This window comes from Phaseolus vulgaris, chromosome 6, assembly GCF_051622355.1.
Source record: "Phaseolus vulgaris cultivar YP4 chromosome 6, ASM5162235v1, whole genome shotgun sequence".
NCBI classification, from domain to species: Eukaryota; Viridiplantae; Streptophyta; class Magnoliopsida; order Fabales; family Fabaceae; genus Phaseolus; species Phaseolus vulgaris.
The window spans coordinates 19,944,440-19,967,436 of NC_143503.1; the positions used below are offsets into that span (position 1 = coordinate 19,944,440).

The 22,997-nt window shown below is 33.3% G+C and overlaps 2 protein-coding genes across 3 annotated transcripts; one reads left to right on the forward strand and one right to left on the reverse strand.

The window, feature by feature from the left end:
* Positions 1 to 2,775: 2,775 nt before the first annotated feature.
* Positions 2,776 to 3,238, reverse strand: LOC150027265 (uncharacterized). The gene is made up of 2 exons (XM_090303907.1): positions 3,182 to 3,238; positions 2,776 to 3,087 (listed from the first exon to the last, which is right to left on the reverse strand). The coding sequence occupies exons 1-2, from the start codon at positions 3,236 to 3,238 to the stop codon at positions 2,776 to 2,778; spliced, it is 369 nt and encodes a 122-aa protein (XP_090160033.1).
* A 2,360-nt stretch (positions 3,239 to 5,598) lies between these two features.
* LOC137831204 (actin-related protein 2/3 complex subunit 1A) lies at positions 5,599 to 13,555 on the forward strand. 2 transcript variants are annotated; one of them, XR_016521552.1, is made up of 15 exons: positions 5,599 to 5,763; positions 6,647 to 6,732; positions 7,126 to 7,202; positions 7,331 to 7,425; positions 7,828 to 7,897; positions 8,915 to 8,984; positions 9,466 to 9,539; positions 9,631 to 9,664; positions 10,081 to 10,162; positions 10,667 to 10,759; positions 10,861 to 10,946; positions 11,172 to 11,235; positions 12,765 to 12,871; positions 13,096 to 13,151; positions 13,252 to 13,555. XR_016521552.1 is itself a non-coding variant. In XM_068638782.2 (15 exons), the coding sequence occupies exons 1-15, from the start codon at positions 5,694 to 5,696 to the stop codon at positions 13,308 to 13,310; spliced, it is 1,119 nt and encodes a 372-aa protein (XP_068494883.1). In that variant the 5' UTR covers positions 5,599 to 5,693; the 3' UTR covers positions 13,311 to 13,555. The 2 variants fall into 2 exon arrangements, 1 of the variants encoding a protein (XP_068494883.1); XM_068638782.2 differs by having other exon boundaries at positions 10,667 to 10,755.
* Positions 13,556 to 22,997: the final 9,442 nt, after the last annotated feature.

Below are 22,997 nucleotides of genomic sequence, written 5' to 3' on the forward strand. Positions count from 1 at the left end.
ATTTGAAATTAGCAACAACAATTGCCCTGTAATCTTTAATGGAATTAGCACCCTGAACCTTAGGAATAAGAGATACCACATTACTGTTCATTTCAGGGAGAACCCAATTTTGTTTAAAAAACTGTTGAACAGCATTGCAAACATCTGTCCCAATAATTTCCCAGCAAGAATGATAGAAAAAACCACCAAAACCATCAGGACCAGGAGCATTATTACCGTTAAGATTAAAAACAACATTTTTTATTTCAGAAAAATAGGAACATTTAATCAACATCATATTCTCCTCAGAAGAAATTATCGCAGGAATATAAGTACCAATAAAATCTTTCATATTATTATTATCCAGAACATTAGAAATAGATTCAGCATAAAGAGTTTTATAAAAGTCCAAAATATGATCCTCGATGATTTTAGGATCCTCCGTAACCTCATTATCAATCCGTAGACGATGAATCCCACTAGAATTATTTCTCCTTTTGACCACAACATGGAAAAAATCAGTATTTCGATCTCCATCCTTGAACCATAACATCTTAACTCTTTCTTTCCAAAACAAATATTGACAGTGAAGAGCATGATCAAGCTCCTCCTTAGCAATCTTTTCTTGACAGAGAAGTCCATCACTATCAAACAAACTAGCAGTCTCTAAGCTTTTTTGAATACCAAGGAGGATACCCTGCTTAAGAAGAACTGCATTATGAACATTACCAAAAGAATTTTTATTCCAGTCTCGGAGCTTAAGTTTCAACCTTTTTAACTTATGTTGCAAGATAAACATAGGACAACCAACAACCTTATTAGCCCAAGAATCATGAATAAGCTTCAGACATGAAGTGTCCTGAAGCCACATAGAAAAAAAACGAAAATTGCTAACCTTCCGCAAAGAATTACTAGCAAGACTAGCAAGAAAAGGGGAATGATCAAAACAATTTTTAACAAGAACCTGATAAGTACAATAATCCCATTCATTCAGACACACTCCATTACATAGAGCCCTATACAGTCTTCTATGTATTCTATGCAACCCTCTCCTTCCATTACACCAAGTATAACAAGATCCAGTAAAAGGCATACAAGAAAGATCATTAGTATTAATCCAATCAAGGAATTCATTACAAGAAACTTGATTAGGAGCTACCCCCCCTTTACAATCATCCGCCGGGAGCACAACATTAAAATCTCCCAGAATACACCAATGCCCTGTGAAGAAACTAAGATCCCTCCACAAAAATCGTCTAGTCAAGTATGTGTTAGCACTATAAACACCGGCAAAGCTAAAGCTTTTATCATGCAGAAGACAAGTTACAGAGATAAATTGATCATTAACCAAGAAATTTTGGACAAGGTTAGGAACCGACAAACACCAAATCTTAGCAACTTTATTAACAATAGGAGACGTAGCCACCAAATGCATATTAACAGATTTGAAAAGGATGTCGGAAGCATTAGTGTACGACATCATGGTTTCAACAAGAAAAACCAGGAGGGGTTTATGTAGTTTAAGTAAACTAATGAACATCTCCATAGTTTTGTGGTTTCCCAGTCCTCTGACATTCCAGAAAAATGAAGAGACATTCATTGCGATGTCGTAGAAAGAATTGCCTTAGCAGTTTTCCTGGATTTACCAGCCCCCTTAGGTGGTCTCCCTGGTTTTCTTTTAGTGCGAACTGTTTCCTCCCCATTATCACTAACATCCTCCTCCATCTCATTAGGGTCAGCCCAAAATTTTGAAAAAACCTGATTTTCAATATGATCAAAAATAATTCCAACAATGGTAGGCGGAATATTTGATGCTCCAATATGAGAATCACCTCCCACATTTGTAGTTTCCAAACCATCAAAAGAGAAAAAATGATTTTGAAGGACCAACGATATTGCTTTAACATCTCCAAGATATTTAGCCTTCCGAGGGGAGGTATGAGGCGACTAAGATGGCATAGTCACAATAGCAGAGACCTCCACATTAGGAACTGGTGCATTAGTATCTGCATGTGATTTAGCCCTCCGAGGAGAGGTAGTACGTAACAGAGATGGTACAATCACAGGAACAGATACCTCCACATGATGGTTATCAATAAGAGTTGTTGAATTTGACTCTAAGTCCTTAGCTTGCATAATAACAAATGAATCCAAAGTGGGTGTGGACAAGCCCTGCCTGGGTGAGGACCTATCATGATCTGAAGCATCCTCAAGAGGAGGCATATCTGCAAAATCATCCTCCCCTCCACCTGTTTTATCAAGGTGATCCTACATTAACCCCACCAGTAGCATCAACTTTCAACTTCTCAATGAGGCCTTCCACGAGTTTCGTCTCCGGATCTTTTTTCTATATTCGTTACGTTGTTTAGGAATCACAGTCCTTCCTTGTTCCCGTTCATCGGAAGATGTCTTCTGAGAAGGTTTATGTTGAGGCCCAGGAACACGGATCTGGTCATGGATCGCCCGACACTGAGCAAGCTCGTGCCCAATCATTTTACAATGAGAGCAAAATGGAGGGAGGCATTCATATTCCACACCAGCTACAAAAGTAAAGTCTGGACGTTCAACCAAGAGTTGATCGGAAAGAGGGAACAGTAGATCAATATCCACCAGCACTCTAGCAAACATACCCCTATTCTTTCTCATAGTATGCTCATCCAAAGACAAAGGAGTACCAAGGTCTCTAACGATGGAAAATATTGTCCTTGGTTTCCAATACTCCAAAGGCAAATGGTAGATTCTAACCCAGGTCTGAGCTTTGGTACTCTTCATGGTAGCTGGGACAAAGTCTTTTGTCTAGGCAAACAATCTCAATAAACCAGGAGATAACTTCAGGAAACCCATCCCGAGGGCCCATCGCATGTCTTCCATAGAAGCGAACTCAAACTCATAGAAACCCTTTCCAAGAGGAATTGCTTTCCATGGTCCAAGAGCTTTCCACACCGGCTGCAACTTTTTAGTTAAATCTAGGTGTGTAAGAGGTTTATCCCCCTTAGATAGAATAACCCGACCATGGAGATGAGTTTTGCAATCCTCAAGACCATCCAAGTAATCTACCTCATCAATCCGGACAACAATCATGTCACTCTTAATACAAGGAGTAGGTAGCTGGGACAAAGGAATGTCACATGTATTTCCCAAAGCCTAAACAAAAGTCTTCATTTGACCGGATATAAAATATACTTTTTTTATCAAGACATACTTTCCGATCCATTAAACAAGCCCATGGAATGAGGAAACCCGCAGAGCCCTCCGTCATTCTAGAAGGATAACAAGTTGCCGCCAAGAACCTCCACAAGACACACGGAATAATGACCGCACCACACCACCGCACGAGCCAACCACTCCGCTGCCACGCGAGCCACCACCTTTGCAATCACCAGACCTGTAGACGCCGCGCACCAGCCCAGCAACCGGCGTCGTTGCACAAACGCAAAACCGCACGCCGCCCACGCCGCCACACAGGGCTCTAGCACCGCACCGCGTCGTCGTCTACAACTTTCGCACCCCAGCAAACTACCGTGTCGCTTACTGTAGCACCGTCGCACCTCTAGAAACACTATTTCGCTGCCCGCCACACACAAAAAACCCTACGTTCTGCTGCCGCCACGCACAGGTAACCCTAGAATGCGGAGACGTCCGCTGCCGCCACGCATGCACAGGAAACCCTCGATTTTGATTAATGTTAATTTTTCTTATGAGATTGTTTATAAATACATTAATTGATTTTTTTTTATAAATCATATTGAATGCATTTTAATTATTCTTTATAACTATGTTCTACACTTGACATTAAAACATTTGTTCCAGTGTGTTATGTTATTAGCAAAGTTTGCATTTTCTTTATTTTTTAGTACCCTCATGTTAGGTCTTTGTCATGTGCTTTGTTACACGTCTTTGTATAGTCTTTTTGTCTTATAAAGTATCTTGTGGTATGTTTGTTGAAAAAGCAATATGTTAGGTGATCTCACTAAAGGACTGGTGACTAATGTGTCTCATATCATTTTTCTTGTAAATACAGTTAAATGAAATAATAATTAGTTCATTAAAACAAAATATTATTTATTATGATCACCACATTTGGGATGCCTATATTTTGTCAAGATTGTGCTAAACATTTAAGATTAGACTATCTAGGTCTATAAGATTTGTTTTGGTCTAATATTAAATGTATCAAGAACCATATGAATAAAAAATAAGAAGCCTTATGTATGTCACATAGTGAAAATGATTAGTAGATACATGGAAATTTTGGTTAAAAGCAATGAAATGTTATTAAGAGGATCTTAGATGAATAAAAGGACCCTCATGTGTTGCATTATATTTTATATTTTAGAGGATCAAAATTTATTGTTACGGACTATGTTAATTTAGATTTTGTTGGTGATCTAGATAATAGAATATCTACATTATTACTGTAATCATTATAAAACGTGTTGGGTTCTAACATAACTAGGGCACAAACCCGTGGTTTGAACAGTAGTAAACGAATGAACATGAACCATCTTTCCCTTTCTCTGAAAAAGCAGATCATGAAAAGTGTAATGATTGTATGTTCCTTGGTGTAACTGAAACTTATCCATAACTTTCTGCAATTTAGGATCATGTTTCCATAAGCCTTCTGCCTCCATAAGTAATTTACAAGCTACATGAAAAATTACAGTTAAACTCATAGGCTGAAAGAAGTTGATATTTTGGTTCTATAGCTTTACAAATGTAAGCTATTAGGTCTCCTTTTTAAAGAAGAACAACACCAATGTCGGATCTGAAACATCTATTTCTATTGTGAAAACTTCATGTATATGTTAAACTCCATATTTATTTTAAGAAAAATCGTTAAAAAACCAGAAAGTATATGTTAATTTATAAAAAATCTTATAAAATTTATGTCACTAGCTATTTTGATTATATCTGACTTTATTTATGAAGTGCTAAATATATATTCTTACATATACTTATCCTTTATTAATTTTCTAGCTTTTCCTCAATTTCTTTTGCATATATCCTTTTCAATAGACAATTATATTCACATCTCTTTTATTATAATTTCCAACCATGATTTAATAATTTTTCTAAAAACAATATTATTTTTAATCTTTTACTATAATTTTTATTTAAGTAAATCACCATTATATTCTAAATAACATATTTATTCTTTTATTTCCTTAAATTTTTTCATCCAAACACAAGTTTCTTAAACTACACATTAACTCTAATTTGTTTTTAAATTTTAGAAAAAACTCCATATGCTTAAAAAAATATTATATTGCTATTTTTTTTATATATATATAACACAAACACTTCCTTAAATTTTATAAACTTTATGCTTGCATTCCTTAACAAGAGATTTTTATTATAATGTAAAAAAAGAGAGTAGGACATATTAGAGAAGTTAATGGAATTTACTCATTTTATTTTCATAGAAATAAAGTTTAAAGTTTAAAAATAGGTTTGATAGTAGGGTAAATAGTAAAATATGTTAAACCTAAATTAAAATAAGTAATTAAAAAAATAATAATAACATGGTCTCAAGCAAGCACAGTGATTGGAACGTATTCATTTTCGTTTTCTTAACGCGGCAAGCCAAACACTGATGCATGGTTATCTCAGTATGTCTTGAACACCCAAACAACCCCTAACGTAACCTCCTTCACTTCATTTCACCGCCAGATCTCGTTTTGTTTCACACATTGCGCAAGATAGAAAGAGAAATAATGGCGGTCATGGCGGTTCACCAATTCGCGCAATGCACCACTTGCCACGCCTGGAGCGCCGATCAATCTAGTAATTATCCTCTCTCTATTTCGATTTTTTTTTCCGGTTTGGATTCTGACAAAATTCACTGTTTCGAGAGAGAATAGAGTGCGCCATTCGCTTTTTCTTTTACCAATTTTAGAAAATCCGATTCCGCGGTGGTTTAAATTTTGGATATGCTCTGTTCGTCGATGGAATGTTAATATGTCTGTTGACCCAATCACCGAGTCTTGTGTTTTCTCAGTCATGCATTTCCTATGCTCATCTTCTCATTCTCTGTTGACCCAACCACATATTGTCTATTCTTTTTGTCCGTGACTTTTTAATTATGAATATGACTTTGATTCTGAATATCTTTTCTTAATTTTATTTTTGATTCTTTGGTAAGTGGTATAGCTGTCATCTCGTTATTTACTATCCCTCTATAGCGTGTTTTGTAGTTGGCCTCTCTGTACTACAATCCAAGATTGACAGCTATTCACATGAAATGTGTAATCAAAATATGTTCGAACTTGGAAGTTTGATCTCAATTAGGAAAATTATAGTGTGTATATTTTCTGATATTTAGTTGCTTGTTGCTAATGCATTAATTCTAAGAAATTTATCTTAAGTTGTTGTTTTGGACCAAATTGGTGATTTTGTCTCAAGACATTATAAAGCTCATCAAACAGTGGAAATAATTTAGGATGCTTCAAGATTTTCCTTTTTCATGCAAATATCATCGCTAACAGTTTTACTGTTTCATGAATATGTATGCAAACTTTTTAACATTTCATGTATCATATTATATTCGAAGATGAAGAGTACTGTTTATGTGGCTTACAATAACAAATCTTTTTATTGTTTCTAAGGCATATTATTACTGGTTTTGTTAATTCTTCAAATATTATAATATATTTATATCCTTCTGTAGTGGTTGCTTTATGTCCAAACAGTAATGAAGTGCACATCTATAGGTTGGTTGAAGACAAATGGGAAAAGGTGCATGTTCTTCAAAAGGTAGTATGCTAGTATTCCTCCTTTTTTTTCAATTAAAATGATGTTATTAATTTGTACTCTTGCTTCTGGATTTGATCGCAGTAGAAGATATTTAAAACTTGTCTTTTGATGCTTAGTGATTAAAAGGTTAAGTTAGATTGTCAGAAATGATTGCACATGAAGTAAGAATGAATGCAATTTTCAAGCAATAAGTTGTATTATATTTTTAGTGAATATGATATTGTTCTATGAACTACTCTCTACTAACATTTGATTCTTTGTCCATGAAGTCAACTCTTATGCCAATAATATAATGATTGATTTTATTTTCTAATCCAATTCTGTTTATAATGCATAAATTAATTTGGTTCGGGATTTTATGAATAGTTTCATTTCTTGGCTTTTTTTTCTCAGCATGACCAGGTAATTTCTGGGATAGACTGGAGTGCAAGATCAAATAAAATAGTTACTTCATCCCATGATCGGAATTCGTGAGTGCCTGTGTGATTTAGAACATTAGACTTGTCACCGTAGGTCTTGGTCACTTTTGAACATTGCATTTTTTATATATACACAATCATAATAACAAGTTTAGATGCAAACCATGTTTTCTTTATAGATATGTGTGGAACCTTGAAGAATCAGAATGGGTGCCAACTCTTGTGATCCTTAAACTAAACCGTGCTGCTCTTTGTGTTCAATGGAGTCCAAAAGGTAAGCATGTTGCCATGGTCCAGTTTCTCTATGTTTTTTTCTTAAGTAGAGACATGTTTACATATTCTTGAAACTTTTTGCAGGGAAAATAATAAGTTATGAGTTGTCCTCCTTCTAAGTTTGATAAGCAAATTTTTGTGTCTAAGTCACCCCATAATTTAACATAATTGTGTAGGAGTGAAAACCATGCTTCCTTCTCCACCATGCACGGTTAGATTGCACTTAGTGTCCGGTGTTGGAAGATGTAATGACGAAAAAGCTATCATAAACCAACTTTAGTTATGTCCTTGTCATGAATATCTGGTGCAATTTTGTATTTGATCAATTTTCAACCCGCCCAAGTCTTGGGTTTAAAAGTTATACGTTATGGTTATGATGCATTTCCAAATTACATTTTGGCAGAAAACAAATTTGCAGTGGGAAGTGGAGACAAAACTATTTGTATATGCTACTATGAGCAGGATAATAACCGGTTTGTCAATGTTTCCTTGCACTTTATTTCCCTAGTTCTTTAGCATGTTAGCTACAATAAAAAAGAAACGTATTTAGCGTGGTTATTTTTGTCATTTTCAGTAGACTTAACCCTGCTACATGTGTTATCTGCAGTTTGACTTTTCCCTAGTAATACACCACGACTAATGGATTTCCTGGCTTTTAGAGCAACCCGAAAATTGAAAACTTACCCACAGTTTCATGATCCTAGGCAATTTCTCTTGGTTTAAAATCCCCTAAAATTCTGCAGTTTTAAACCCCTATAAAATCCTGTAAAGTCCAATATATTTTTTGCGATTATGAATCTTACTTGGGGTTTCAAAGAAGTAAATCTCACTACATTGAATGACTTAGTCGTGGAAAATGTACATTGATTAGGCTATCGTTAATTAATTCCATCAGCAAAAGGATCTCTTACTGCCTGCATGCCCGCCTGCCTGTAGAGAGAGAGAAATATATTGATTATCCTGAAAGACTTGAAGAACAATCAGTAATGCCAAAATTGGTGATTACTAAAAAATAATGCTTACATCAACCTGAGAATGATCCAATAATCGAATGTTGAGAAATCGAATGTTGATGAAGCAACTCTCACTCTCACTATTGTAGATAGATTTGGATAATATTTTAATAATGATTTTCAATGACCTAATATGGTTTTAAAAAAATTATAATAACATTTATTTTATTCTGTGAATTATATATATGCATAGATATAACATTTATTTTATTTTGTGAATTATATACAGTCGTATATATGTGTGTGTATACACACAACACTTTAAACATATCTGAACGTATCTTATCTTATATTTTTAAGATGAAATGAATCGTTGTCAGATACGTGTTGTATCTAATGCTCGTATTATCCTTGCATCATATCATATCTATGGGCACAGTTGATATAATTGGAACATCAAACTTTCAAAAATAGTTCTTGGATCTTTCTTTTCTTTTCATTTTATTACTTTATTTTATATTTGTATCTTTTTTACAGGTGGGTCAGCAAACTCATCAGGAAAAGGCACGATTCTTCGGTGACGAGTGTTTCTTGGCATCCAGATAATGTTAGTCTAATATACATGCACACACACATATATATATATATATATATATATATATATATTCAAATAAATGTATAGATAAATTGATATTCCAAGGTTTTGCTTTTATTTATAGTAGTTATTGAAAGCCTTTTTTGTATACCAAGTCAGCTCTAAGTTAGGTTGCATTTGCTTCGCTTGCTGAAAATTCTCTAAATGACCTTTTTTTCACATGGCTATATTTGTTGATTGCTATTATGATTTATATGTAATCCTATATTTTAAATATATGATATTATTTATCTGTTGTTTTCTAAATTCCTTTTTCCTCTATTGTTTTACCCAGACAAGGTCTTGGCCAGTGAAATTATTAGTTTCCAAATCAAATATTAGATAATTGTGTTTTTTTTATGACATTAGATAATTGTATTTTGAAATATATTTGTTATGTTATCTAAAAGATCCCCTATGCACAACATCTCTTTGTTTTTCTTTTTAACTGCAGATTCTTCTTGCGACAACATCCACAGATGGGAAATGCCGAGTATTCTCCACCTTTATTAAAGGCATTGATGCAAGGTATGATAAAAGGATCTTGGACCGTGGCTGACTTTTTCTGTTTATGTTTTTTTATATCATTCAAATTTAAATGTTTGTTGAATTGGCACAGGGATTCAAATCCACAAGATTCAAAATTTGGAGAGGTTCAATTTTAACTCTTATTCCACATGTGAATTTTTTATATTTATGATCAGCTTAATGTAAAATAAATTTGCATACATGTTGCAATAAATACATTGCTTGTGAAGCCTGTTAAATATCCTATGAATATATATTTCACCTGTTGTTGATTGTAAAATTGAAACTGATATTATTTAAAAAAAAGAATTTTTAAAAGTTTGATGTCTGGATTTATATATTTAAGCATACTGATCAGTGAATAAATGCAGCTGAAAGAATTTATTTGTATAAGATTATAATGATGAACTGATTATCTAATTAGTTTTCTTAACATTTTTTTGTTCTATCTGCTAAAAAAACAGATGAAATGAGAGAAATGAAATTAAAAGACTGTTGGCTAAGTGTATCTTCTGCTAATATTGTTTTTGTTGGTCAACAGCTGATTGTTCAGCTTGATCTCTCGTCATCTTGGACATTTGGAGTCAAGTGGTCGCCAAGTGGCAATACTCTAGCATATGTAGGTAAGAAAATTCTTTCCTCTGGATGCTTACCCTCAGCTAGCTTAAGATCATGGCTGCAAGTTAGAAGCTTCTGGTGAGGTTTAGTTATCATCTTTATATTTTAATAAAAGAAGAATATTAAAGATAAACTTTTTGGTACTAAGGTATTTTAGGTTTTCACGATGCACAAATGTATTTTCCGACATGTTATATTAGAATAAAATATTTGCCTTTTATATAAAATCACGGAATCTTCTGAAATTATTGTATTTTATTCAGTCTGTTTGTCTCTTTTATTTTTTACCATGTCGAGACAGAGAAACAAGAGAGGATAGGGATAAATTCCGTGTGTGGACCACGAAGGAGCTATCGAATTTATAGGGGAGGAAACATAATTACAAAATATTGACGATATAATTACAACATCGTAACATAAATATAGAATCTATTTAATTAATCTAATATCCACCATTTATATATTTACAAGATTCTTACATACCAACTGTATTTGTTAATATTATACAGGTCACAATTCTGTGATATATTTTGTTGATGATGTTGGTCCTTCTCCTTTGTCCCAAAAGGTTGTGTTTCGTGATTTGCCCCTCCGTGATGTGGGTCAGCATCCACCCTGTCTATCTATTTTTAGTTTCCCAATGCCTTTTTACATATTTACTGATTTTTTGGAACTGGTGGATCATCGTATGACATGTTTTCAGGTACTCTTTGTTTCTGAGAGAAAAGTGATCGGTGTAGGATTTGATTGCAACCCAATGGTTTTTGCGGCAGATGAAAGGGGAATTTGGTACGTGTAAATTCATATTTTTGTGTTTTTTAAAATTTTCCTTAGTAGCCGACTTGGGCCTATTTGTATGCAATATTTCTACCTTCTACTAGAGCTAGAAATATTGTGTTTTTTTCATCTCTACATAATGATGCTTTTAAATATCTCTCTAGGTGGAAGAAGAGTGTTTGTTTTGGTTTCTCATTTATTTTTAGTAATCTTTTGATGTGTTTTTTTTATCTGTAGGAGTTTTGTCAGATATCTAGGAGAACAGAAGGCAGTATCTTCTAGATCAAGATATGGCTCACAGGTAACTGAATTTCTTGCAAAAGATCATTCAATATTCAACTATGAGAAACATGAATCTCATGCGGGAAATCAATTTCATTAATTGTAATGTCTAATGTGAAAATACTGATGGAGTTTTGACATAGCTTATGGATAGAATTTCTGGTAGGGATGGCAAATGAACCCGTCTTGAGTTTGATGGATAATCCCCACCACATTAATTATGAGTATGGGTCATACCTTATTTTTTAAATTGGGTATGAGGACGAGGATGTGTATGTAGGTATCCAGTCCTTGTCCCCATACCTTTCCAATATCCATCCCTTTTATCATATCCTTTTCTATTTTAAATTACTAATACATCTTTAATTTGTTAGGTAACCTAAAAACTTATATTAATTTTTCTTTGATCTTTAGTTTCATAATAGGTCATACATTTTATTATTTTTACTATTTTCTATAATTATTTCACCTTTATCTAATCAGTTTCGTAATAGGTCATACATTTGATCATTTTTACTATTTTCTATAATTATTTCACCTTTATCTAATTGTTATTTGACCTTTATCTAATTGTTATTTGATATTCTCTTTTGATATTTATATAATTATAATTTCTTGATATTTGATATTGGATAAAAAAAAATGTGTATCCTTTTGATATTGAATACTTGGAAATATCATGTTTCCTTTGGTATCCCTAATTCCTGGTCCTCCTAACACATTTAGATTTGTCAAATTAGACAGATCAAAGATAGTTATCAGCGAAAAATAATGATGTCAACTTGAGGGGATCATAACTTCCATTTTATGTCTAATGACTAATGAAGATACTCTCTTCGTGCCAGCGTTTAGCTGAATCCCACAAATCAATAAAAAGTTGTTTTTGCCTACCAAGGTACATACGTAACTAGTTGACATATTTTAATGAAAATGAAATTTTATTTTAGAGAAAATGGGAAGTACAATTACCGGAGGATGTATATACTCTAGGAAGGGTTAACCTACTGATGAAAATTAGAATATTAGAGTGTAGTTATTGTAAATTGTAAGTAACACAAGATAGCGGTGAAATGTTAGTCTTTTAAAAGAAAAAACACTGATTATAAAGAAATTATCCAATAGAAAACGAACTGATCCATCATTGACTCAACACCCTACCCCTACACCTGCCAATGTAATCTACTTTCTGCATTGGTGCCGCCAGTGGCCTTTTTTGCATGTCCAAATACCTTAAACTGGTTTTCTGTCATCTACTCGTATTAATTCATCAACTCTAACTCAGCTTTACTGGAACAAAAAAAATTAGTGAGGAACATAGTTTGCACATTGGTTAATGGAGAGACAAAAAAATGTAATTAAGTATTTTCCCTATTATCTAAACCTCACTGTAATGTGAACCTGACAGCTGAATCAAGCTTAAGATAGGTTGGCACAAGGTCATAATTGTAGGCTTGTAGATATTTCGTTTATTCTAGTGGTATTTCTATTTATGTTACTAACTGGAGGTTTACTCTTTCCTTCATTTGTCAAATTCCGTCTTTTAATCAGTTCTCTGAAGCATTTGTGAAGTTTTATGGCCAATCAAAGCATGGAGTGAACAACGATGCAGTTGAAACTTCAAGAACTAGTGGAACTGTTCATGAGAACTGTATAAAGTATGTATATCCTTCATGACCCCGTACTTTCTCCAAATGTGATTGGTTATGTTACAGATTTTCTTTGTAAAATGCTAGCTTCTTCAATTCCATTATATTGTGGCGGTTTCCGTTGTTCTGTTCAATTTTTATGCCCCTACTACCTGCAACACTATTACAGTTGGATTCAGGGAACTTAGTTCATATAAAATGCTAACGACTGGGTTGATTTTTGCGCTTTGTAGTTGTATTGTGCCTCTTGGGGATCATGGCACAATGATAAGGCGTTTCAGCACATCAGGTTAATGGAGAATGATGGTCATCTGAATTTTTGTTATTTTTTGTGCTGATTATGTTAGTCTCGACTAGGCTGCTTTTGCTAATGCACATTGAATATACAGGATTGGATGGAATAATCGCTGTATGGGATTTGGAAAATGAGCAAGACCTGTTGGAATGATAAGCTCAACAGTAAATTGTCACATCTTCATGGCAAAGCACTTGAAGTTGACTGTTCATGCAGCATTAAACCTTGTAAATTAATTTTGGTACGAGGGATTGAAGTGATTTCTAATCATTATAATAAAAGACTTGAAAGTGTCAGATACATCAGCCCCCAGAATATGTTTTTAAATATTTTGGCTGTGCTGTTGTTTTCCATGCAATCACTCTCGGGAAAAGATATATAACTAATAATATTCATGCAAAGGAATACCAGTTTCCTCGTTAGAGGACTTAAATGTTTTTCCTTTACTCTTATACATGATAGATATTTTCATTTGGTTCATATTTAAGTAACTTCAAATTTAATCATCGTAAAACTTTTATTTCTGACAATCCTAATGTAAAATGAAAGTTTGTCTGTTAAGCATAATTTTCAATTTACACTTTTCACCTTTTAAATATAACAGTTTTTTCGTTTGACTTTTATTTTCTTTTCTAAGTTTGTATAAATATTACTTTTATTTTAGTCCTTGTAATAGATTTTGACACTATTTTAGTTTTAGTTTTTCCAATGACTGTAGTTAGTTCAGTAATATCACAACTAACAAGATAAATAATAATTAAAATAGTTGGGACAATCAATGTTTCAAATTAATATAGTTATAATTTTTTAGCCTCGTATTTACTAATGTTTAGTGTGTAAAATTTGTCAACTGTTTTTAAATAAAGGATGGTTACTAAATTAAATGTTTGTGCAAAGTAGCAAACATCAATGCCTCGTATTTACTAATGTTTAGTGTGTAAAATTTGTCAACTGTTTTTAAATAAAGGATGGTTACTAAATTAAATGTTTATGCAAAGTAGCAAACATCAATGTAAACTAAATTAACCAAATAAAAATAAAGCGTAACCTATATTAACTCTTAAATGCAGATTTTATAGAATTATTTTATTGAAAAGCAAAGATTAAATGAGTCATGCGAACAATAACAAGTTGACGTGATCATGAAAATTTAGAGAAGAATTACCTAGAAGACAAATAAAAGAAAATAAATGTTAAAAATATAGAAGAATTTTATTTTTATGTCAAAAATAGTTTTGAAAGGGTACAAGCTAGAAATTCTTAGAATGAGGTGTTCTAATACTTTAGTTGGGAATTCAAATCCACGTAAGATTGTAAATAACTAGGATGCTCATAACTAAGATCAAATAGGAACCCTTATAAGCTTGTAGAATCATATTTTTTAGGATAAAATTCATTTGACCATGAGTTTTTAAAATGAGAGTTACTTGGTTAGTTGAGTTGTCTATGTGATCTCTTCTTTCTCTTGGTTCTTGGAGTCACTAAAAAGTGTGCTAAGAAACCTTTAAGGGTTTTTACCTTTACCATATTCACTACAAGAAAACGGTGATTTAACTTCCATATATATGCGTGGGCTAAGTGCGGACGCGATTTTCGTGGGCCAAACCCATGCAAAGCCGACGTAAAAGTAATTTTGTTTGGCAATCCGACGCATAATGAATAATGGACGCAGGTATAAATTTAAATAAAAAAAAATATTTCAGTTTGCATGGGCTATGACCGACGCAAAGCCGACGCATATAGGAAGCGTGGGCTATAGCACACGCATAATTAGAGTTTATTGATTTTATACTTATTTGATGTATAACATGGTAATAAATATTATAATTTTTACTTGTTTATTGTATTTATTTTAATTTTTTTAAATATTATAATAATTTTTTTAATTTTAATAATTTTGGTATATGTTAGTTAAATTAAATTGATTACATGTTTATTTTTAAATTATTTAAAAAAATTATCTTAAACAATTTAAAAAGAATTGAAAAATGTTAAAAAAATAATAATTGAGTAAAAGAAAAAATGTAATTAAATTTATAAATGTTATATAAAATACTTAAATTTTTAAAAAATTAATTATTTTAATTTAATTTATAATATTATAATAAGTATTTAGATATAAATTAGTTAAATTAACTTTATTAAATTGATTAAGTGTTTAATTTAAAATTATTTAAAGAAATTATCTTATAAAGTTTATAAAGAATTGAAAAATGTAGAAAAATAATAATTGGGTAAAAAATATACATATTTAAATTTTAAAAATATTATGTATTTATTTTTTGTTGTATAAATTAAATATATGTTTTGTTCTATAAATGAAATTAACTTTTATATAAATTAAAATAATTTTTTTGTTGTATAAATGAAATGAATTATTTTTGTTATATAAATTGAATTTAATTGTTTTGTATAAATTAAAGAAAGTTTTTTTTTATAAATTATATACATTTCTTTTATACATTAATTTTTTTTTGTTATATAAATTTAAAATAAAATGAATTAATTTTTTGAAAGTTTTAATATAATTTTATTAAATTACATTTAACTTATATACTTATGAAAATTTTCACGTGTCTCATATTAATAATAATAATTATAATAAAAATTATAATATGACAAATAAAATTTTCTGGGGTAGTGGTTAAATCCTTTTTGGTTACTGAAGGGACTTGCGTTCGACTCCTGCCCACTGCAGTTTGTGTCTAACATTAATAATTGTACATAATAATCAGAAATAAAAAAAAAGATGAAAATAATAATGAAGAAAATAAAATATATTGTACATAATAATCAGAAATAAAAAAAAAGATGAAAATAATAATGAAGAAAATAAAATATTTTGAATTTGTTTTTTCATCCCTTTATGTGTGTCGGCGTCCACTCAAATTATGCAATTTGCGTCCATTTTGCGTGGGCTTGGCCCACGCAATGTGCGTCCAACTCGCTGTCCCACACTAATTTCCATTTGCTTCCAAGGTTTTTTCGTCGGAACTGTGGCCAACGAAAATCCGACGCTTATGCGTCCGTTTTTAGCCTTTTGTGTCCGTTTTTGGCCCACACTAAATCCTTATTTCTTGTAGTGATTCTTTTTAAAGAAACGGCCAAGCCTTTTCTACAGCTTACAGAAGACAAGATAGTACAATACGGTAGTAATGGGCGGAATAAGTCAAGTAGCCTGGCTGGCTGGATAGAGGGAAAGAGAAGTTTTTTAAGCTGCACTAAAAACCCTTTAACAGCTAGAGAATGGTCAAGTATGTTGGTAACAAAATTCTTCTTTGCCCATTCATGTTGGTATCAGTCCTAAAATAAGAGTTGTATGTGCAAAAGTGGACCTTACATTGTTAAGAGTTATTCCACTTATAACCACTAATATTACAAACTATGCCTCACAAGCCCAATTATGAATGGACAAAGAAGAATTTTGGGTTGAGTGACTTTTCGTTTATGCCTATTAGGATTGGACTGTTTCTTCCTGCACCTCCATCACTTCTTCAGCCACCTCCATAAATTTTGAGATTTCCAAAATTATCCTTCATTAAAAAGATAAAAATAGAAGCAATGTTTTACACTACGGATTACATAATCCGGAAGTCAAAAAATTATCACTTATGGATTACGTAATCTGGAACCTATTTAACAACTAACAAGACCGGATTACGTAATCCGAAAGTGGTAATATTTTACACTACGGATCACGTAATCTGGAAGTGGTAATTTTTGACTTTCGGATTACGTAATCTGTAGTGTAAAATATTGCTTTTATTTTTATGTTTTTACTGAAGAGTAATTTTGGGATTTTCAAAATTTATGGTTGTTGGGCAATGGTGTAACATTACCATCTGCTGGATCAAGCCCTTTTTCCTCAAAGTGAGTTGGTTGGGCGTTTTGGGCCAGGTACATGGGCTTTGGTTGGTTGATATTGGGTTAGGGTTGAGGTTGTTTGTGTCTAGAAGGTTTTGGATATTTGAGGATGTGAGACACTTGAAGTCTTGAGTTTGGTGAATAGATGGATGTGTGTGTCTTGGTGTGTTTTAAGTGGCTAGGGTGGGCGGTGTAGTTAGTGTTAGAAAAGATGGCTTTAAACTAGAGGGGGGGTGAATTGTTTAAAGGGGTTTTCGCAAACTGTTCAAAGCTAGAATGAACTTGTTTCAGAAACCAATTGATTCAGAATTCAGTTAGCCAAAACAGCAAGCAAAACTGTAATACTAGAAAAAAACAATCGGTTGTTTCTTCGAAACAATCAGTTGTTTATACCAGCAAACAACAAACAAACTGAAATTAAAGAGTTAGGGATAGAGAGATTGTACACAGTTGTTTATACTGGTTCACTCCAAACTAGAGCTACATCCAGTCTTCTCAGAAACCCTGAGGATATCCACTAAGCAATCACCACTTGATCACTTACACCACAACCAAGAGAATGACCTTGAACACCTCAAGAAACACACTCTTTTTGGCCAACACTAAGATTGCTGATCTTGAACACCTCAAGAACACACAACCAATCTCAGCAAAATCACACACACGAATTGTTCAGCAGTTTACAAAGATTACACTTGTTACAGATGAATATCTGAAATCAATACAAGCAGAATCCTATTCAGCACCTTGATCAATCTCTCAACTCTTAAGCAATCTCAGAACTCTTTGAAAAACTCTTAGATGAAAAACTTTGTTTCAAGATTCTTAAAACATAAAAACAGTTTTTCAGAATATATCTAAGAATATAGTTTCTTATCAAATCTTAACAAACTCTTAATTGCATTTAAAACAGATTGGTCAAAGCATTTAATGACTGGAGCGTATTCAGTTAAAGCATTTAAAGCTCAATCAAAGAAAACAGTTTTTCTGCTATGGTTTCAAAACAAACAATCGATTGTTTCCTCGAATCAATTGGTTGTTTTGTTACTTAACAAAATTCACCATTCCAAAACAGTTTTCAAACTTTCTCAAAACACCTAAGTGTAAACAATCGGTTGTTTCGACAAAACAATCGGTTGTTTCAACTTAGTTTAAAAAACATTTTGCTTTGATAAAATTGAGATGCTAATTGCTTTGAGATTTAATCTAAGGGTTGATTACAACATTGAACTACCCCAGAACAAAGCTTAAACCAGCATAGCAGCATCAAGCAAAGCAGAGGCTTCATCATCCTTCAAAAGATTTGGATTCTTCAAAACATTGAACACCACTTGGTTCAACAATCTCCCCCTATTTGATGAAGACAAATCCCTGATGCTTTTGTTGTACTTGATTAAATTTGAAGCAATTCCTGCAATAGAACTTTGAGCAATACATTGAACTTCTGATATTCTGTTAGTATACAGATAAACAATTAAAGCTTAAAACATCTAATATCAGAACCAAATAACATCACTCAAACTGTTTTTAACAACTTCAAAAACAGAAACTTAAAACAAATTGGAAAAACATCATATATCTCCCCCTATTTGTCTTCACAAATAAACAAAGATAAGAGATAAAATAAAACATTGTTCCCATTACATCAGAAATAAACCAGCAACAGCAGAAGGAAATAAATTTTAAAACCAGAAAAGAGAACAACAAAAAACAATCGATCGTTTTGATGACCAATCGGTTGTTTTTCTTTCAATCTTCTTCATCAGCAAACTGAAGATCAAAGATTTGATTCTGGACAGCTTCAATCTGTTCGTCCAAAGTCATAAACCTTGCGTCCATGTTGTCAAACCTGGTTTCAATCCTCTGAAAGTTACTAACACATAGATCATGAAGGCTCCTTTGATTTTCAGCAAAGGTATCTAGCCTATTCACCATGAGTCTTTCAAAAGGAGACATGGTTTGCATTCTTTCTCCTTGATGTTCAGCATCAGCACTAGGACCTGCATCTTGAAAATCTTCAGCTGGATCTTCATGTTGAACATCCATGTCAGCAGGTTCATCTTGTTCAAGATGAGCAGCACCACTAGAAGATGCACCATGATCACCATCCTTACTTATCCACTTTCCACCTATTTTTGTAAAGCCCATCTTGCTGAGTGATCCATTGTTCAACTCTTGAGTTGACTTGACCAACTCAGAAGTTTCATCTTCAAGATTAACTTCAAAATAGTGTAGAAACTTAGATATTAAAACAACATAGGGATAGTGGTAATCGCCTAACCTCATGGCTTTTTGCATATGTTCTTTGATTATGTGAATCCAATTGATCTTCACTTTCTTGGAGATGCAGAAGATGTAAACCAGATCTTCTTCAGTCAACACAGAGTGGTTACTCCCCCTTGGAGTTAGAATCCAAGTTACAATGAGAGCAAGCAACCTCTCATCAAGCTTCAAACCTCCAACCGATTGAGATTGATTGTTCTTCAAGCAACTTTTGTAGAACTGGATTTTGTTGAAATCTTCCACCACACCAAGGTTTCCTTTATTGATTCTTAATCCAGAGAACTTAAGCCCAGCAACAGCTGCCCAAACCTCATGGGTTATCTCCATCTCCACGCCTTTCACATGAGAGACTAAGTTGTTTCCCTCAAACTTCAATTTGGTGTAGAAAACTCTCACCAAATCTGGATATATGTTCCCTTTAAGCTCCATAAACTTTCTGAGTGATTGGTCCTTGAGAAGCCTCCTCACATTGTCAAGCTTTTGACTTTTCAGCCAGTCAAAGCACACAACCTTGAGGTTGTTTATCTTCTTGACACTTGTTTCATATCTATACTTCTCAATGAGATCGGTGTCACCAGAAAACCAGCTTTCAAGCCTTCCTCCAGACCTTACAGCTCTGGTTTTGACTCTTTTAGAGGTGGGAGGGGTTGATTCCATGACAACAGAGACGAAAACTCACTTCACAGAAATTTTGCAAGAGATGGTGCAAGAGATGTTGCAAGAGATGATGCAATTGGTTGTTCTTGATGAAAGAAATCTGCACCTGATTTTATAGTAGAAAGAGAATCAATTTGAATTTAATTTCATTCAATGGGTACCTGATTTTTCAGAGAGAGGACTTGACTCTGTTCTGCACTGAAAATGTCAGAAAAAGCTGAAAATCACATGGTCTTCACATGTGATCTTTGACTAGTCATTAAGGCTCTTGAATTTCCAAGATTTTGGAATATATTCCTTTATGACTGTTGTAAATCCTTTCTGAACGTGATCAGCTTTCAACACAGATCCTTTGACCAAGATTCTCCCTTTGAAAAATATCTGCAACGGCTAGAAATTCAAAAAGCAGTTAAATCAATTTCTACACAGTGCTGTCAGACTCAAAACAATCGGTTGTTTCGAAGAAACAATCGGTTGTTTTTCTGCAGCAGTTTAAAACTTGATTTTGTAATTTTTAACCATAAACAGAAACAGATTAAAGTACATAACACTGATTAAAAGACAATTAATCATAGGAAAGAACTTTGAAATAGAAATTGAGAACAAATAAAAGGAAGATCTTATCCTTGTGTTGTTTCTTCAATGAGCCAATTGCTTACTGATCAAGAAAACTTCTTTTCACTGTTTTGACCTTTTGCACAACATTGATTCAGCTTCAATGACTGCCTTTTTCTTAAACAGCTTGATCAAAAGGCTCAATTCATCCTTTTCTCTTCATTTTTCCTGCATAAACAGATTCAAGTTGCAAGATTTGGTCCCCTTACAAATTTCGGTACATTTGGCTTTTCTTTGCTGTTAGAAACATCACATCCCTTAGGAATCCATTTCATAAAACCCTTAGGAACATAATATTTTCTAATTTTGCAGAATCTAACAGAGTGGCCTTTCTTCATGCACTAAAAGCATGTAACAACCAGTTGTTTCGTCTTAACAATCGGTTGTTTTTATGATTTTCTCAAAAAGCTTTTTGAAAACCTATCTTGCTTGTTCTGTGGATTGAAGCCTAAACCAGCCTTTCCAAAAACACAGCTTTGAGATGCTAGGACATTCTCAAAGTTTGATTTCCCTTTTGAAAGCTTGTCCACAGTTTCAACAAGATAATGAACCTTTTTCTCAAGTTTTTCACAATTTGTGCAATTGAGAGTATCACACTTGCAAGAGGCATTTTTCAAATGATTTTCCAATTTTTCAAAATCACTTTTTGCTTTTCTCAGTTCCTCTTCAAGTGTTTTAACTTTCTTTTCAAGCCCATTGTTAAGATCTTTCAATCGGTTGTTTGAAAGAACCAATCTATTAGCTTCATCATGTGTTTCTTGAAAAGCTTCAAGCAATTCACTATAGTTTTGTTCATTTAAGGAAGCACATGAACTTACCTCACTTGAACTGCAAGAATCATCATCATCATCATCCTCAGCAACTAAGCATATGTTGGCTTTTTCATCTTCACTTGATGAAGAACTTGATGATGACACCTCATTTTCATCCCAAGCAATGTAGGCTCTTTTTGTCTTGCATTTCTTCTCCTTGTAGCTTGTCTTTTTCTCTTTGCTCTTGTTGGGACAATCTGCCTTTATGTGACCTTGCTCACCACAACCAAAACAAGTATAGTTATTTGAATTAAATTCATTGGGTTTCTTGTTTCCATACCTATCCTTGTTGTTGTCTTTGTTGCGGTTTCTTTTTAGAAATTTGCTGAATTTTCTTGACAGCAAACTAAGATTTTCCTCATCACTTGAATCTTGCTTTCCCTTATGTTTGGATGCTTTCAAGGCTATGCTCCTTGTGTGCTTATCTTCACTCTCTTGAACATTGAGTCTATTCCTCTCTAACTCATGTTCCCTAAGCTTTCCAAACAAAGAGGAAACACTTAATGATGTTAGATCTTTAGATTCGGAAATAGCAGTTACCTTTGGTTGCCATGCTCTATCAAGACATTTCAAGATCTTGATGTTCAGCTTCTCTTTATCAAACGTCTTGTCTAGGCTCATAAGGTGATTGATGATGTGTGTAAACCTTTTCTGCACTTCAGCTATGGTTTCACCTTTAAGCATTCTAAACATCTCATACTCTTGGATGAGAGCATGCTTTCTAGCTCTTTTCACCTCATTTGTTCCTTCATGAGTGACTTCCAAAGTATCCCACATTTCTTTTGATGATTTTCATTGTGAGACCCTGAAAAACTCATCAGAATTTAAAGCAGAGGTTATAATATTTTTGGCAATGCAAACGAATTTGGCCTTTCTACTTTTTGCATCAGTCCATTGAGACCATGGCTTCTCAATGACAGAACCATCTTTTTCAAACGTTGGGATAAAAGGGCCATTTTCAATTGCATCCCAAATTCCTTTGTCAAGAGATTCCATAAATATTTTTATTCTAACTTTCCAAAACTGGTAATTCAAACCACAAAACAAGGGTGGTCTGTTTATTGAGGCACCTTCCCTAAACGGTAGTCTATCAGCCATTTTGAAAGATTTTAGGATCAACTTGAATAACTTTCAAGAACCAAGCTCTTGATGCCAATTGTTAGAAAAGATGGCTTTAAACTAGAGGGGGGGTGAATTGTTTAAAGGGGTTTTCGCAAACTTTTCAAAGCTAGAATGAACTTATTTCAGAAACCAATTGATTCAGCAATTTAGTTAGCCAAAACAGCAAGCAAAACTGTAATACTAGAAAAAACAATCGGTTGTTTCTTCGAAACAATCGGTTGTTTATACCAGCAAACAACAAACAAACTGAAATTAAAGAGTTAGGGATAGAGAGATTGTACACAGTTGTTTATACTGGTTCACTCCAAACTAGAGCTACATCCAGTCTTCTCAGAAACCCTGAGGATATCCACTAAGCAATCACCACTTGATCACTTACACCACAACCAAGAGAATGACCTTGAACACCTCAAGAAACACACTCTTTTTGGCCAACACTAAGATTGCTGATCTTGAACACCTCAAGAACACACAACCAATCTCAGCA